Source organism: Micrasema longulum, unplaced genomic scaffold (assembly GCF_059751315.1).
Source record: "Micrasema longulum isolate JH-2025_06_02 unplaced genomic scaffold, ASM5975131v1 h1tg000912l, whole genome shotgun sequence".
NCBI lineage: Eukaryota > Metazoa > Arthropoda > Insecta > Trichoptera > Brachycentridae > Micrasema > Micrasema longulum.
The window spans coordinates 105452-125301 of NW_028278103.1; the positions used below are offsets into that span (position 1 = coordinate 105452).

General features: G+C 32.2%; 1 protein-coding gene across 1 annotated transcript in view; it reads right to left on the minus strand.

Annotated features, from left to right (window-relative positions):
- The window catches only part of LOC148278207 (uncharacterized), a 355411-nt gene that overhangs the window by 42531 nt on the left and 293030 nt on the right, over positions 1-19850 (minus strand). Inside the window, exons 7-8 of the mRNA XM_088231756.1 lie at positions 17037-17186; positions 12675-12821 (exon numbers count right to left, since the gene is read on the minus strand). Of these exons, the coding sequence (XP_088087882.1) occupies positions 12675-12821; positions 17037-17186 (297 nt within the window). The remainder of the gene's footprint in view (positions 1-12674; positions 12822-17036; positions 17187-19850) is intronic.

The window sequence follows — 19850 nt, forward strand, 5'->3', positions numbered from 1 at the left end:
CTGACATACATTAATAGCTTTTTACACATTATTCGTCTTGTCATACTTGCACTTCGGTTGTGTCTGCTTTTGACATGACCAGACATAAGATTTTGATTTATCTAATTGAATTATTTCACCTACATACTAGGCAATTGAAGGAATATAGATGTTCAAATATAGGCAGAATAGTGAATGTTACACAGTTTGTAAAGTGGCCACTAAAACCAGCCATTGACAGGTCATAAGCCCTGTAGATGCCTAGACTTCTATATTACCTTTTCTCAAATGTTCTTCATCTCTGTTGTAATATGTTAATATGAACAGCTCCCAGGGAGTTCAATCCAGTCCTTGTCTACAAAAATTTGGACAAACTCAAAATATTGTTGATAAATTACCTGGTCCATGAAGAAGTATAGAAATTGAAAAAATAACATTTTCAGGCGTTGCCTAGTATGTAGGTGAAATAATTCAATTATATGAATCTCACCCGCATAAATAAAGGTTTCAGCTCTTTAACTTCACAAACATCAACAGATGAAAGAATTGAAGGAATATAGATGTTCAAATATAAGCAGAATGGTGAATGTTACACAGTTTGTAAAGTGGCCACTTAAACCAGCCATTGACAGGTCATAAGCCCTGTAGATGCCTAGACTTCTATATTACCTTTTCTTAAATGTTCTTCATCTCTGTTGTAATATGTTAATGACCTTTTTTTAATTTTTTCCATTACACCCATCTCAGATTTTCACTTTCGCCTGATTTCGTCATTTGTAACAATGTTACACATTGATTTCCCAGACATTCGTCTAAGAGACGGCGATCACTCTGATTTTGTCTTTTCTCTGTTTATTCTATGTTTCACTTCCATACATGAGTGTGAGGACTAAAACCCCGTTGTGTTGTTCCAGTCTAGCTTCGATTGGCATATTTTTACTAGCAATTACTGTGTTTCGTGCGCCGTTCATTTTATTGCCCGCGTCCACTCTCCTCTAACGTCTTTTTCTACTCTTCCATCTCTTTAAAAAATACCATCCAGCTACACAATTTCTTCTGCCTTCGTTGTTTATGTAAAATAACTAATAAAAATAAAATACAAACAAATTCAGTTAACATATTACAACTGAGATGAAGAACATTTAAGAGAAGGTAATATATAAGTCTAGGCATCTACAGGGCTTACGACCTGTCAATTTTATTGATGTTTTTAAGATTTAAAAAAAAATATTTTATGTAAATATTATTATGTTGTGTTACAAAACTGTTTAAAGAGAGAAATCCCTGCAAAAAAACTGCTTTTGCAGTTTGGCGGGAATGAAAAAAATTGTTTAGAATTTAAAAAAGAAAAATAAATAAAATAAAAAAATTAAAAAAAAATAAAAATGGCTGGCCACTCTACATACTGTGTAGCATTCACCATTATGCCCATATTTGAACATCTTCATTCCTTAAATTCTTTCATCTGTTGATGTTTGTGAAGTTAAAGAGCTGAAACCTTTATTTATGCGGGTGAGATTCATCTCATTGAATTATTTCACCTACATACTAGGCAACGCCTGAAAATATTATTTTTCCAATTTCTATACTTCTTCATGAACCAGGTAATTTATCAACAATATTTTGAGTTTGTCCAAATTTACACAGGGAGTTGAATCCAGTCCTTGTCAACAAACATTTGGACAAACTCAAAATATTGTTGTTAAATTCAGTGAACATTAGTTTATATTTACGAATCCAATTAATAGTTTATTACGAAAGGGTTAATACGCGAAAATTTGATAATTTTACTCAAAGGAGCATCTAAATCTCTCAAGTACCAAAAGACACACGTACTAAAGTAAACACATGAGGACTGGGGGAATATTTCATTGTCTCGAAGCATAACAGTAAACTAGGATAGTGCATTAAAAATGATAGCGTGCCATGCCAAGCTTTCCGATAGTGTTGGGAACAACACAATACATTATTATTATTATTTGTCATTGGAACTAGTCTCAACTGTGATAAATTTTACTCCCAGCTGGCTTTGGAAAGCAATGAGAGTTTGTGAGCATCGCCCGTATTGGGAGCGTTCGGATTTTCCAATGTCCCGAGGCGTCGCGTCACATACATAAAACTAAAAACAAAAATCCTCTCCAATAAGAATTAATAGAACGTGCGCGCAAATTTAAACCCGCGTTGAAAACGTGTTTTTTCTGCATTTAAATAATTAGAAAAATATGGAGGACAGGTACCGTGCGTTAGTTAGACGGTCAACTGTGAAACTGGCGTCGCGGGTTCGATTCCTATCAGTTGCAAGAACGAAAATAAAGATATATTTTTTTCTCAATTGGTTTGGGTGTTGTAGTTTATTTTCCATTACCTCGTTTAATATTTCCTCTATCTTACTTGCTGACAAGCCTTTAAATATAGGCTTAGTGGGTTATTCCTTAAAAAAAGGCTTAAGTTCAAATCCGTGTTTAAAAATTTGTTTTTTTTTTTAGAAACAAAGAGTACTAACCTATTTTACAGGTAGAACGCGTGCTGATTCAAAGCCATGTATAAAATAAGTTAAAGTACATTTATGTTCATTATATTCAAATAAATGTTTCAATGTAATTATTACTTTTATAATTATTATATTATTGTACAAAGTAAGGTAAGGTTAGGTAAGGCATCATGCAAAAGGTCATGGGTTTCATCCCCGACATTTATTTATTTATTTATTTATTAATTTACACGCCCTACGGGCTTTTACATATAAGAAATTACATTCAAGTGCAGCAGTGAAACATAAGTATGTAAATTTAGTTAAAATTAAAGATAACATAAGAAAAGCTAAAAGATACAATAATAAGTAAAAATCAGGAAATGTACCAACATAGGTATAGGGTACATAGAAAAATATTTAATAAATTTACATATGAAAACATACACACATACATATACATACATATAAGGTTATACATTATATATATAGAGATACATGAGAAAAAAAAAAGTAAATAAAGAACAATATGAAGAAATTTTATACAAATTAATTTATAATCTTTTGAATACTTAACCTATATTTATACAAAGACAGACGAAATATATCAACTTCACCATACTCATTACCCAGCCGGTGTAGTCTAGGTATTGGTGAATTGTAATAATAATTGTGACTGCCAGGAGATTAAAAAAATAACTTTAGCTGCCGAGTATTTCGAACAGGTACTTTAAGCTGATAACACTAGTTAATTCCGGGACGTCCAATACGCCATTTGCTATTTTATATAAATTTAATAAATCATTTATAATTCTTCTTTTACAAAGAGTTGACATATTTAGTGTACATAATAAATTATCGTAATCAATATTTTCAGCGGGTATATTAAGTTTGTAATTGATAAATCTAAGGAATTTACGTTGTACTCTTTCTAACTTTAAAATATGAACATTGTAATAATGTGACCAAATTGTTGAATTAAATTCTAAATTCCTTCTAACCAAGGCGGTAAATAGCACTTTGAGGGTAGTAATGGAATTAAAATCCTTTACAGTTCGATGCAAATATCCAAGACATTTCATTGCCTTATTAGTGATGGTATCAATGTCAGGAATAAATGTCAATTTTTCGTCAAAAACTGTCCCCAAATCCTTTATTTGTGTAACTCTTCCCAGATTGATATTATTAATGTTGTAATTGAATATTATGGGTTTTTTACTTCTTGTAAATGATATTACACAACACTTGTCGACATTTAAGTAAAGTTTATTTTTCTGGCACCAGTTGTACAGCTTTACCAAATGTTTGATGTTAAATATTTATTTAAAACGGTGTTTTTACATTATAACATTTCATAGTCTCTGAACTGGTACCCAAGACTGGTAAGAAGACTGATCATCTTACCTTCATATAACAAAAATGATTAAGATACGCTGCGATTGGTGTACCAATACAGTGCCCTCTGCACCATTATGTGCGGAAAGGGAATGATGATGATAAAGGTTCTTTTTATTACATCTTTTTTATTTAACCTCCATTTTTCGGGTTTTCGGTCAAAGCGTTCTGCTCTTTTTAACTTTGATTGTTTTTTCCTTAAAGGCTAATGAAATAATAGGTAAAAAAATACGTTATGATTTTATTTTGATTTGTTTATTTCTATTAGTAAGTTTATATTACTAACTATGTACATATTTACAATTATTTAATTAACTAGATAGATACTAATTTTTACAATAAACATAACATATTATCTAAAGATAAGTAGTTTCTTTTCATGATAAACCCAAACGCTTTAATTTTATGACCATTTTCATTAAGTTATAGATAAATTGCTAATAGAATCGGGCTGTGGTTCCGTGACTAGTGTCTCGGATTCACGGCTCAGAGGTCCGTGGTTCGAATCCAACTCTACCCCAACTTGATTTCCATTTTCTAATAGTGCGTTATTTACAACACGTTAAAAATGGCCCTCAAAATGAAATATTTGGGTAAATCATAAGAACGCAAGTATTTCTTTTAAAATTAAAAGAAAATGGGAAACTACTTGTGTTAAAGTGGAGTTCGAACCTCGGACCATATATCCGCGACTCAGTGACACTAGCCGCGGAATAAAACCCGGTTCAATATTAAAAGTGTTCGTATCGTTATTCATTGTCATTTCTGTTTTTTTTTATCATTATTATAATTTGTAAATGCGTGTAACTTGCATTCGACCGATGGTATCATGTTTGTGTAAAAGCTCTTATAAACAAAAAAAAACATTTTAGAATGAGTGCAAATTCAAACCCGAATAGTGTCCAAACAAAAAAGAATTTTAAATTTTTTATTGCATTCTGTATTTGGGCGGATGAAGAATACAGCTTTGTGTGTAAAATAGAACCAGAATCCTAGATGAGTGTTTTGTAAAAATCCTGAAAATGGAAATCGAGTGGACATAAGTCCATCTCGTTGCGTAGTAGTTGGCGCGCTCGCCTACCGTGCTTGACATTCTCGATTCGATTCCTGACAGGGTGGACGTGATATATTGATTTTAAAGGTTGTTTTAACAGCAATATATCGTTGTTTCTGGATTGGCACCTGAAGTGTTTGCGTACAGAACGATTCGCCTTCCATTTAACATAAACTATTCATGTACCCTGCAATTGGAATTCAATGGAAAGATGGAGATGACGTGATGATGGAGATGACGTGATGATGGAGATGATGATGATGATGATGATGAATTTTGTTGCATTATAGGATGATGATATGATGATAGTAGGATATGATGATTTTTATTATATGATGGGGAGATAATGATTGAAATGATTAAATATGATATGGGTGATGAGATGATGATAAAATTAGGAAGATGATGATGACTCTTTTTCATGATGGGGAGATAATGATGATAATTATAAAATATTATATTGATGATGATGATGATGATGATGATGATGATGATGATGATGATGATGATGATGATGATGATGGTGATGATGATGATGATGATGATGATGATGCTAAGGGAGACGATAATGATTTTCAAAACATGTTAGGAAGTTAATGTTGTCCTAACTCAAAACAGGACTTTTCCGATGGAGTTGGGCTGATGTCTCAAAAAGAGGGGTTTTAAACTACTTATAAGTAAAACAATAAATAAAATCAATAATGATGATGATATTGGAGACGAGATGATGATGATGATGATAATGATGAGATCATGATGATGATGTGATTATGATGATGATGATGATGATAAGGGAGATGATGATATTTTTTTTACATGAATCATATTTATGTAATTATATGTTTAATTAAACCGAAGGATCATTTCAATCAATGATTTGTACGATCTAATTATAAAAAAAGAGTTATGCACTATCTGATGACATGTCTAACGGTTTTATCGACATAATTTCAATGCATCACGGGTTGTATCGAAAGAAAAGTTTTTTTTTCGTTACCTGTTTTCCTGATGGCATGGCGGAACAAACCACCCAAGCCCCAGGTGTATAAAACCGGTGGGTTATCCCAACACATTCGGTTTACTATAAATATTTCGCGACGTTGTTCGCACGGATGGTACCAGGAAGGTGAACAGAATTTATGGTCGCCCTGTTTTTTTGTTGTTTATTTGTCAACCCACGAGAAACACGTTTTTGTATGCAGATTGGAATCCGGTGTCCTGGAAACGTTAAATTTTAGATGAAATTTTGGTTTAAAGTTTAAAAAGAGAACACACTAAAAAACCCATTCGTTGTTTGAATTATATGAGTAATAAAAACAGGTTACAATCACATAAATATACTCAATACGTCTAGAACACCACCTTCTACGCGCTTTGCAGCTGCAAGACTTGTGATAATCCAGTTCCCATCTGGAAATTTAATTAACCGTCAATACATTGAATAACTTTTAAAAAATGGCCCGGAAAACCGTCCAATCGATCCGTAGCTACAAGACGTGTGATAATCAAGCTCCTTTATGCAAATTATTTTCAAAGCAAAATACCATTTTTTTTTCATTGTATTGCAACAAGCCAGTAGGTCCAAGTGCTTTTATTTCAGTTTCACTTTTCTATGGCTGGTTGCTTTCTGCATAACTTCGTTCAATTAATTTGATTGCCAATTATTTTAAGATTTGTTTTTTGTAATTTCTTTTTAAGAGACAATTTTTCAATGTCATTGATGTATAAATCTGTAAATTAATTATCGGTTAGGGCTCTACTTTGGTACAAATTAATTTGTCAGCGTGCGTCGCACTCCGAGTATAAACACAAGTTGGTACATGATAACAACACCAGCTTTACTAGTATGGAAGGGCTAGCTGTTTCTAGATATTGCAATAAATATGGCAAAAGGACATGCAATACAGTATACCTAAAATATTTAACATGGTACCAAACAATATTAAAAATATTGAGTTAAATACAGAAGTGAGACGTTTGCTCCAATTATGGTTAATAAAAACAAGTTTTTTGTATTAGTGAGAATTTTTATTTATTTATTTATTTTAAAGAAACAAAAAGTCGACAATGATATAGCAACATTAAAAAAAATACAGCTTAAAGACAGACAAGCGAAGTTTCTAAATAAGAATTATACATATTATCAAATTGTGTTACAACAAAGGAGTGTGTTTATGTGTATTTATACGAGAGTAAGTGTAGATGTGTGTTTATGTGTATTAGTGTAGGAGTAAGTGTTCAGGTGTGTGTAAGTGTGAGCATCATTAAATAGTAAATGGGATCGTATCGCAGCCAGAAATAAGGGGTCTTAATTTATTTTTAAATAAATTAAGGGGCATGTAAAATATATCTACATATGAAAAAAAAAGCATTATGGTTAGAACAAGAACAATAGAGAAAATAGTGTTGTGCATAGTTAGTGCTACAGACTGGCAGATGGAACAAATACTTTTAATTTTTGATAATGTAATATGTTTTTCAAGTAAAATTATTATTAATGTAGGTGAAGTGTGAATAATCGATACAATTTATTAGAACCTGCTGACGAGTTGTAGGTGTGCGACTCAGCAGGACTTTAATTTTAGACTATTTTGTAAATATTTTTGAAAAATAAATAAAAAAGAAAAAAAAACGAAAAGTAAATTTTCTTTGAGTCGTTAGTTTTTAAAACTGTTATTAGTTAGTCTTGAGGAGTAAGGATGGATGTGGTCTGAAAATTCCAAAGGGGTTCCGAAGCGAAATGGTATTCACTTAACAACTTTGATAGATGTTAGATCATTAACTAAATCCACATTTATTCAGAATACCCTGTTTGTAACACAATTGAACGTAGTTTTGCAGAAAGCAGCCTGTCCGCAATTTGGAAAAAGAGATGTTGATGTTATCGGGTGCAGCAATTTCAATTCTATGTTCTGCTAAAAACAGCCAGACCACTTTCATACAAAAACGGTTATAATCACTTTCTGAAAATAGTGTCGATTACAAAAACGCCATTTCTCAATTTGCAGAAAACACCCACTGAACTAGAATACTCTCACGGTACTTTAAAACTACTACTAAAATTGGTCAAATACGTAATTGGATACTTGCTTGAAACATTAAAAAAAACTAATGTTTTAATTGTTAATCATTTGTCAAAGTCAAAAACATTCTAACTGTTGTGTAGGTTTGATTATTCAGTCTTTTCTCAGCTGAAGCAGAAAGAAAATACGGGAATAAGTTGTATAAAGAAAAATCGGACCGCGTTTCCTCTTAAGATTATACATTTTCAAGTTGACAGATTATTAATACAGATAAACACATCCGGAAATTTCTAAAATTATGACACTTAACTCATGCCCAAATGCTCAGTTCTGCTCTACTAAGTCATTCTTTGACCACCGGCCGGGTTTTGACCAGAGCTTGATATTTAATTTGAAACTAAAATGCTCGGTTGTGTCGTGAAAGAGTGTAAAACTATTCTCATATACACACTTTAAAATATGGTTTTACTTTTCATTGGTAAGTAGGTACCTAGTTTCTTATTTATGATTCAATTCCAGAACTTAAAATAATTATTTTTCAAATATTCAATTTAAGTAGATACTAAGGTAATTTTTTATGGTTGAATTCCAAAATATTAAATAATTTATTTTTAAATATGAAATTCTTTTTGCAAATGTCAAACTTTGCTCTTCTCATCAACAGAGGTGCACTTTATTAAGGAATGCGAGAATCAAAAACGTATTGAATGTCATTTAATATCATTTTACTATTTCCAAAAAAGAAATAAATGGGTAAAAATTACAATAAATTTCAGGAAAAACTCGGATTTAGATCAATAAAAAACAAATACTATACATCCTTCGATTTTTTTTTGGAAATGCATTCATGGCAAAGGCAGTGCTGGTGAATGATGAAAAAAACATCTACGCTATATTTTTTTTTCTACTTAATAAATTGAAGATTTTAGAGGCTTTAAATATACTCATGAAAAAGATTTACATTTAACTAAAAACCACACTATAATCGGTCCAGTAGTAATTCAGTCTATCGGGGATACGCATACAAACATTGTCGTTTATATAATATATAGATAGAAGATTTATGATCTAACAATACAGATTAACTTGTTGATATACTTGTTTAGAGCAATCTCTTAATCTGTCTTCATTGGAGAGACGTAGAACTGAGATGGACCTTATATGCATTTTCAAAATACTTAATGCTTTAAGTGATGTCCCATCTCTGTTGCAATCAATTTCTTTTCATGTTCCCAACCGTGTCACCAGAAGTCAAAATCTGCTATTTATAAAATCTTTTAAGAGCAACTTTGGTTTTTATACCCCAATGTCTAAATGTGTAGATTAGTCAATTCATCACACGACTTGGATTTTTTTGGGATAAATCTTCCGGCTTTTCGTAGATCTCTTCGCGACTAAACAGTGTGTGATGAAGTTGGATTGGCATGGTTTAGCTCATAGTTTTAGGTCTTTCGATTTTTTGAATATATTGTATACAATTATTGTTTTGCCCTTGTTTGTCTTTGCTAAATAGTTTTATGTTCTTTTTGTTCAGTTTCTTGCATTTATGTTTCTTCATATAACTGTTGTAATTGGCTTAGGCCGTATATATATATAATAAATAATAAATATCTACCGTTTTGCTCAATAAAGCTCTTTGGGCATCACCGCGTTATAATCAAATTGTGAATTTAAATTAAGTTTACTTCGTAAATGAAAATTAATTGTTTTGTTTTGCAAAGAAGCATTTAACGTTAATTTGTGAACTTCAGCCGTTCGGGTTTTGTCCGTGTTTGAAGGTATTTGACGAAAATTTAGTGCTCAAGTCATGGGGATGAATAATGAATAATATATATGACCAGAAAACCCCCCATTTGACGAAGTCTAAACCCTTTCAAGCCGTTAGAGCGTCAGCCTTGAAAGCGCTCAACTCTCTACTTTATGAATTAGTTCGTAACCAAACCGATATTGGCAAACATCGCATTAAAATACCCAGGAAAAGTATTATTATTATTATTTTATTATAGAAAAAAGAAATTTTGGCGTTCTGATAATTCACCAAAATATTCAATTTCGGTAGCCATTTTATTTATTTATTTACTAACGAACATTGGCAGAAGAATTTGTATACCTGGGAAGCATGTTTTCAAGAGATGGAAGAGTAGAAAAAGATGTTGAAAGAAGAGTGAATGCGGGCAACAAAATGAACGGAGCACTAAGCACAGTAATTTCTAATAAAAATATGTCAATCGAAGCTAAACTGGCAGTGCACAACGGAATTTTAGTCCCAACACTTATGTATGGAAGTGAAACATGGAACTGGCAGAGGAAGGATGAAAGCCGAGTGAACGCGGTTGAAATGCGATCTCTTAGACGAATGTGTGGGAAATCAATGTATGACAGGGTTACGAATGATGAAATCAGGAGAGAGTGTAAATCTGAGACAAGTATAATTGATAAGATTAAAAAAGGGTCTCTGAGATGGTTTGGTCACGTAGAACGAATGGACGATGAGAGAATGGTAAAACAAGTATATATGGCAAAAATGAACGGCAACGTTAGACGAGGACGACCAAGGAAGACGTGGCATGATCAGATAAACCAAAATCTTAAGTCTGGTCATGTCAAAAGCAGACAGAACCGAAGGGCATGTATGACAAGATGTATGAATGTGGAAGAGGCTAGGAGTGTATGCCAGGATAGACGTGTGTGGCGGTCCATTCTCTCTGCCTACCCCTACGGGGAAATGGCGTGATGGTAGTAGTAGTAGTAACATTGGCCAGTTCAACGAGTTGTAAATAACTCACCCCCTCTAACACACGCACACACACACACGTGCACTATTCGAAAATGTAAATCAAGTTGGGGTAGAGTGAGGTTCGAACCTCGGATCTCTGATCCGTGAGTCCGCAACACAAGCCACGGGATCACAACCCGATTCTAATTAGATATAGTTTTGGTTGAATAGTTTATATTGAGCCATTTTTGTTAAAACATATTAAAAGCGATGCATTTGAACGCACCAAAGTAATGTTATATATATTTTTTTTCTTAAGATTGATATTCTCACTTAATTAAATTGCATTAAGAGGTTTTTTTTTATTATTTTCAATATTAAGGGTTAATTATCATCATCATTCCCTCTGTCTACCTATTGGTGCATATAGCATCGCATTGGTAAATCAATCACAATATATCTTGATATTTTTTGCCATATGAAGATAAAATGATCAGTCTGACGTTCCACATGCCTGTCTAGGGACTATGAAATATTCTTGTGTATAAACACCTTTTTAAAAATAAAAAATTTCATCTTAACCATGTCGAATCGAACCCGAGACCTCTTGCATGGTAGGCAAACGCGCTTATCACAACGTCTTGAGGCCGAAGTTTGTAAGGCGTATAAAATAAATCAATTTAAGGCAACGAATACTATCTTAAAAATGGTTTACATAAATTATTTTTCAACAGAACTCGTATTAGTCATTATTTTATCACTAACCACACCAAGAAATGGTGCATAGACAACTTTTTCTTCGTGTGCCGTATCAGGTCCCCCTGACGCGACGTTGGCGAATGTTTCCCTGTCTTGCGTTATCTGAAACAGTTCTGCTACGCGTACTATTGCAGTCCAATATCTTATATTGTGCAGCCAGGATGTTCGCCTTGAACCAGCTTCTCGGAGACCAGCTATTTTATCTGTTTAGATCGTTTGGAGAAGACGGTAATACGGCGTAGAGTGCTATATAAGCTTATTGTAAAGTATACCTTAGCAAACATATTTTACAGAAATGGCCTTAATGATATTTTTTTTTTGATACACTATAATAAACTACGCAAAATATACATATTTTGCAAAAACTTGTATTTCATATACGATGAGTCGAAAACAATTGAACTAGCTTTACCTTATATTTTTATATTATATAAAAAAAATGCGTTCGTGTGATTTACCCAAATATTTAAGTTTGAAGACCCTTTTAAACGAGTTTTGTAACTTTTTAAATAACTCAATATTAGAAAATGGGAATCAAGTTGAGGAAGAGTGGGATTCAAACACCAGACCTTCGAGCCGTGATTCCGAGACAGTACCCACTGGACCACAACCCGATTCAATATACGAAAGTAATAAGATTGCGTTAGGATTTTTCCCAATTTTCCTGTAAAAATAACATTTTGTCAAATATACTGAACTAGAGTACGTTATAATTTATACTTTAGGCTTTTTGGTTGTTGATACAAGAAACTCCTACCCCAGTAGAAGACGAAAAAAGAAAAAGTTGAATCGGGTTGTGGTCCTGTGGCTAGTGTCACGGACTCACGGACCAAAGGTCCGTGGTTCGAATCCTACTCTACCCCAACTTGATTCCCATTTTCTAATAGTGAGTTATTTACAACTTGTTGAAAATGGCCCTCAAAATTAAATATTTGAGTAAATCATAAAAACGCAAATATTACTTTTTTATATAAAAAAAAGCGACGTTATGCTTTGGTATGCGTTTATTACAAGTTCAATAACATTCAGAATTTCATTGCAAATCACGAGTGTAACGGCGTTAGCTGAACGGTTGATTTAATTGATTTAATTTAATTCATGTTTAAACTTAACTTCAATGAACTATTGATGATACCTAACTTTGCTCCCCCTCGCCGCTTCCTCTCTTCTAAAGTTACATCTCACCCTCTTACAGTATATAAAAATTCCTTAAATAAAAATAAAACAAAATATCAATTTCATATATTGAATACTAAAAACTCATTATTTATAACTAACCTTATCCTCCGCATCCCCATCCAATACTCTTCCATCCCAAATTCTCAGTTGGGCGTTGCAGTCCGTCCCCTGGTCGAATGCAGCCGGATCTGGTGAAGCTGCATAATACTTAATGAAGGAGATCCAAACTATTTCATTGCTTCGACCCTGGAATAAAATAGATTTCACTGGCATTTTCTAAATAGCGGAGCATTGGAGAGGCTAATGATTTAACTATGAACTTTTAGCCTCGTTTCACTTAGAGCCAGTTGAAATAAAAGAAAAAGTCAAATAAAATTATGGTTCTACTTTTGTCGACATGGGTAAAACGAGTAGATTTTTTTTTTTTTACAAAACCGTTACAGTAATTGATTTTAAACTTTTTATAACTTAACTTTTCTCAGTCTATCTGGCCCTAAGTCAATTTCTTTAGGTTAATGGTATTTAAATCAAATACCAAACCTTTTTTAAATATCAAGGTACTGATTAAATTTACCATTGAGGTTAAAAAAAATACAAACATGGTTTAATTGAATTATTTCGGTTAAGAAGCTACAATAATTGGTTTTTTTTTTTACCCATTTGTATTTTAGTTCGTTTTTGTAAATTCAACCAATTATTAAAATAAATCTAGTATTTAAAAATATATAAATACGTACGTGAAATTAAAATATAAAAGATTCTATAGCAGAACTAGCCATATGTGTTTATAAATTATTTAATTCATTACTTTAAAAAAATGGATATAAGAGGAAAAGAATGCACCACATTTTACTATTGCATAATTTTTACGTTCGCTTTTTCAAACAATTTTTTTTAAATAAATTGTTGGGAAGAAGAAAATAGAAGAAAAAATTGTCAATATTATTATAAAGGTACATTAATACCTTTTGTGTTTATTTAAACAGTAGTTTATTTTTAAACAAATTGTGTTTTACTCTTAAATTAACCTAAATACGTATGTGTTGAAAATTACTAAGAATAGTGAAGAATTCAGATCCTTTAGAATTTTCAGTGAATGTAGAGCACATGATTTTTTTTGTGGATGTACAAATAAACAAACAATCCGTCAAGAACAGATTGCAAGCGGTCACTGTAAAAGGTTTTCAATCTTCTTTTAGACCAACTCCATCGGGTATCCAACAAGGTGCCCATCTTGGTCCATTATTTTTTATTTGAAATATTAATGACATTTTTGAAGAGCTCAAATACTCATCTATATTACTCTATGCTGATGACGCCAAAATGCTTAAACCGATATAATTACCAAACGATTGTATGTGTCAACAAGAGGATCTGGACCGCCTTTTTATATTGTGCTCGTAATAAATTATATTTAAACATGTCCAAATACTTTCATATCACCTTTACTCGAAACATAAATATCATTCATCATCAATATAACCTTGTTACTAAATCTATTAAGAATGTTCAAATAACTCGGGACCTTGGTGTTCTTTTGAATAGTCAACTCAACTATATCGAACATGTCAGGCATATTACGGGTGATGCATTAAAAATGATAGGTTTTGTCACAGTCACTAAACTGTTTAAATATATAAATTCCCTGAAAAAATTTGTATTACGCATTTGTTAAAAGTCGGTTTGTAAATATAATATGCCCATACTGTGAAAATCACAAATATAAAATAGAAAAAGTCAAAAACAAATTATTAAAAAGTCTATTATAGAGACATAATTACCAATTCAATAGTTATAATGAAGCGAGAGAACCTTTAAAAATAAACTCTTTGGATATCAGACTACAGATCGCTGACTTAATATTTCTATTTAAGCTTTTAAATGGCATTACTGACTGCCCCAATTTACTGAGTTTAATTAATTTCCATGTACCTTTTAAACGTACTCGTCACACCAAATTATTTTACTGCACCGATGTAAACACTAATGCAGCAAAAAATTCATGCATTTAATGAATATGCAACCTACACAATAATATTATTGGAGCCAATGTGAGTGATATATTGTATTGGAAAAATAATTAATTCAAAAGGAAAATCAGCGACAGCATGCAGGCATTGTCGCGGGTGATTGGTGATGGGTAAATACAATATTATTTCACAACATTATTTTTTGGTATGTGTATTTTTTGTACATACACAAATCTGGATTTCTCCCGAGGGGAAGTAGGTATATATATTTTTTATCAATATTCCTACAGAGATGAGGTAGAATTTTTTTCAAATTCAGGATTATCGATATTCGAGCGTTTACAGGGCTTATGACCTGTCATTGGCTGGGTTGAGTGGCCACTTTACGTACAACATTCCCCATTCCGCTTCTTAGCGAATATCGACAATGGTATCATTTTTGATTCTTGTATATATCTTATTAAATGAGAAAGCTTTCACTAGCGTGTTGGAGCACCATCTATGTATTGATATTGAAGTTAAGTATTTTTAATTAGCATATTACTTTATTTTATGTATTTAAGACTTTTCCGAGTTAAATTAAGTACTAGTAATCGCCTGCAGATGATTCTGCAATTTATTTATACTTATATTTTGACCAGATCTTATTACACAACATTATTTTTTGGTATGTGTATTTTTTGTACATACACAAATCTGGATTTCTCCCGAGGGGAAGTAGGTATGTAGGTATATATATATATATTTTTTTTTTTTTAGTGAAAGCTAGTGAAAGCTTTCTCATTTAATAAGATATATACAAGAATCAAAAATGATACCATTGTCGATATTCGCTAAGAAGCGGAATGGGGAATGTTGTACGTAAAGTGGCCACTCAACCCAGCCAATGACAGGTCATAAGCCCTGTAAACGCTCGAATATCGATAATCCTGAATTTGAAAAAAATTCTACCTCATCTCTGTAGGAATATTGATAAAAAAAAAATATATACAATATTATTTATTCATATTATTTTTAATTGACGGAGCTAAATTAACATGTACAAACATTTCATTAACGGCTATCCGAATTCTTTTCTTAAATAATACAACTTTATTTATGACACATTACGTATATTGTAAATTATGAGTTTGAAACCATTTTTAGTCAGGTATTAAGTATCTATTATTTTATAACCGTATTATTGTATACATGACTGTAGATTTCAATAAATAAATATAAAAATAAAAATTTTCAAAATACGTTTTCCCGTAGAGTTACGTAGACAGATAGAACGCCACATTTTATATTGGTGCAAACATATCTCACTTCGTCTACATTTATCATATCATGCATGCACGCCGAATATTCCGACTTTCGATATATCCATCTCTGAGTATTTTATGTGTTTGGTAATGCCAAGTTTTTTCAATGTTATTTTGATGAGTAAACTACGAATTCCATGGACACTGATACGGTCAGCAATGCAAATGTGCCTCAAAGATAAAAGAGTAAGTCCGGAAGGCGTCCTACATAGAGCATGCGTTCAGAGGATAGAAGTAAAAAGTAATGAATTTAATTATGAAAGGCAAAATATAAGGTCCACGAGGTGTGGGCAGAAGAGAGATCTTCTGTTGCTCAATCACAAATAACTATCGACGTGCTTAAAAACATTCTAAGAATTTAAGCGATCACAATGAACAATACTAAACATGCTTGAGTTATCGCAGTCATAAGTCAACGCGTGTGTGATCTCTAAGTCAACGCTCGTGTCGGTTTGTTTTCTTGTTTTCTTCGTAAATAAATACAGTTCACTGGCGAAAAATCTGCGTTTAGTATGGAGTTTCTAATACAAAAAATTGAAAATTAAATTACAATTACTATGGCGACTACTATTCTTGCCTTGGCTTGCCAGCTGCTGGCTTATTACAATAAATAGCATGAAAAATAATAAATAAATAAATAAAAATAGCAGTTTTGGAATATTTTTCATATTTATACCGGTGAAGTTCAAATATGTGATTGTGCAGCAGTATTATACGCCGCGAAACGTTAATATTTTGACATTTAATATAAGGTGTTCACGGATGTTGCATTGTGATCGCGAATACGATAAATAACCATGGTGAGAAATTGTTATCACGTCGCTTATTAGGACGTCGGTTTTTATTTGTGATTGAGCTACTGGTTCCGGATCCCACGATACGGGGATTAGAAGGGTCAAGGCACTGCGCTGTTTAGAATTGCTCAGGACAGGAACACATACTTTTAGGTGATAGTCAACGTCGAAGGGACCTGATACGGCACGTAAAGAAAGAAAGAAAAAGAAACGGGAATTTCATAGGTAAACACTTAATATATTAGTAGGAATACTAGTTTCAAGGTATTTAAAAAAAAATCTTCATTAATAGGTGTTTTCACGTAAGTGAGGTTAGGTGTTGTATCCACGACATCTTTTAAAAATGTCAATTTGAAGTCTTGATATAAAAATAAATAAAAAGAAAATACGTACATGGAAGTGATAGCGGCACGTTGTGTTTGGGGGTAAGGAATGTCTCGGATTCCTTAGAATTCCAGAACTGGCATCAAATGTACTGAGGAGGAATTCGCAACGGCCGTCTTCTCGTACATAACTGTGGGAGTTGGTATCCATGAACAGAACCTGGAACAAAACAGAAAAATATTGTATTTCTTGAAGACATTTAAAATCGAACTTTTTACTAAAAAAAATATTTTTAAATGAAGCAAATATCTGCCATAGTAATACCAACATAAACACAACATTTGTATCCGAATTTCTTATTTGGTAGATGAAAGCAAGATATTTTGTATCGCGCTTTATATTCAATCCAGGGATCAAAATATAAGAGTGAACATAAGCTTTTAATAAATACTTAAACCATGCCGGAAATCTAACACTAGATCACAAGGTGGCGTAATCCCTACTCGATTTTTATTTCAGGATTTTTATTAATTAATTTATTTATTTATACATCACCGGTTCAAAGAACCTTTTACAAAAATAATATTTTACAGAAATAATGACAGCAGTGCTGATTTAATAATTTAAACCAAAAAAAAATATGTGAAGATATAATACAAAAAACAAATAGTAAAAAAGAAACATAACATCTCTAAATAAAATATAACAATAGCCATGAGAAAATCTTATGTTCTAATTATAAATATAACACAGTTAATTTGAGAATAACTTGATAATTATAATTTAAAAAATAATACATTAGTATTAAAAAAAATCTATGTTTTTTTAACCAAAAAAAAAAAAAAACTTTAATTAGCTTAATAATACATTTATTTAGTGAAATCATCATCATCAGTTGGATGGAAGAAGTTGCCATTTGGCAATAAATCCACCAATGTACAATTTAAATTATGTCTAGCATCTTAAATAAAGAAAAAAAAAATCACGTATTCCAGGAAACAAAGTTAAATGAATATTACATTTTGAAATAAACCCATTTTTTTCTAATAACTAATGAGTGAGAATTCGTTTTAATTCATGAACAGAATTTGTATTGAAAATATCGAATATTTGTTCTAATTCATATCCATACCAAATGTACTAAACAAAGGGTATAGTTCTTTTTTACACAAAAAAATGTATTCTTCATTCCATCCGGGCACGGAAATCTCAATACAAATTGTAACTTATATTATTTTACGTCAGCTTAAAAATTTTGTAAAGTTTTGATGTAAAAATATTTTTAAAAAGGTATAACTCTGAATACCTCAATGAAGAACTTCAGTCCTACGGGAAATTGGATACAAAAAATGTTTTCCTGTGTGCGGTTAAACTCAGAGCATTAAATTGTACAGCAAAGTTTCTTGAAGATGTACTTAACAATTATAAAAAATATTTTAACAAAAACGTACTACTTTGAACGACGTCACTGATTCATAAAAACCAACCAATAATATGAGAGCTGTGAAGGAAATCCGGTTTGCTTATCGCAAACGAAACAAACGGAAGAACTGACAAGTATAAGAACCTCTGACGTCATTTTAATAGTCTTAGCTTATTTTAATCGTCTATTAACAAATAATGATAAAAACACTGAACTTCCTCATTACAGGTACGTTTAAGTAATAATTTATTTATTTTTCAGCTAAGCGCGATAAAGCTGAATATTTGAAATTTCTAAAATAAAATACAGTCTCTATTGTTTTTGATTTAAAAATCTTTTATTGATTGGGTAACACTGCATCGGTACACTAAATGCAGCGCATCTAGATATTTTTTTCATTATCATCAAACCTTTATAGGCCTACAATGGTGCATAGGGCACTGCACTTAAAAATAATATGCAGCGCATCTATATCATATATTACATGAAGGTAAGATGATCAGTCTTACGCTTCTGGTGCCAGTCCATGGAAAGTGAAATACTTCGGCGTAAAAACAACTTGAAAACAATATTTTGTGCCGACATTTCCAGGAATCAAACCCGAGACCTCAAATGGTAGGCGAAAGCGCGAACGACTACTCTTACTACTTACGAGGCAGGTAGTTTAAACGTTGTTATGCAGAAAGCAGCCAGTTCACAATTTTGAAAAAATGAGATATTTTGTGTTATCGGGTGCAGTAAGGTCAATTTTTTGTTATGCTTAAATCAGCCAGACCGCTTTCATAAAAAAACTGTAATAATCACCTTCAGAAAATAGTGCCCATCACAAAAACGGCATTTTTGAATTTGCAGATAACACCCACGGCACTAGAAAAATCTTACGGTACTTTAGAAATCATTTGAACTGGTCAAATACATAATAAGATTCGTGTTTGTTATGTTTTTTAAAAACTAATATATTCTTTGTTTATCATTTGTCAAAGTCAAAAACATTCCAAGTGTTGTGTTGATTTGATTGTTCACTCTTTTTACAAAGGTGCTATTGTTTCAGTTTCTTTTTTCTATGGCTGGCTGCTTTTTGCATAACTACGTTAATTTGTTACATGAACTTAAACTCGTCAGTTTTTGCTTTAAGTGCCAGGCCAGGGACAGTGAAATATTGGAGAGTAAAACCACTTTCTGAAAAAAAAAAAATAGTTTAACCTTTCCGGAACTGAACCCGGGACCTTAAGCATGGTAGGTGAATGTGTCAAGCACTTAACTGTGTGGTGGACATATGTCCACTTTTAAGGATTTTTACCGAGTAGCTAAAACACATGTCCAGGTTTCTGGTTCTTTTTCACACACATAACTGTATTCCTCTTCCCGGCTGCGAACTGAAATATATTGTTCACGTAAGTACATACTTTGATTATTTGACTAGATGAGTTTTGTTCCTCCCGAAATCCTGTCCAAACGAG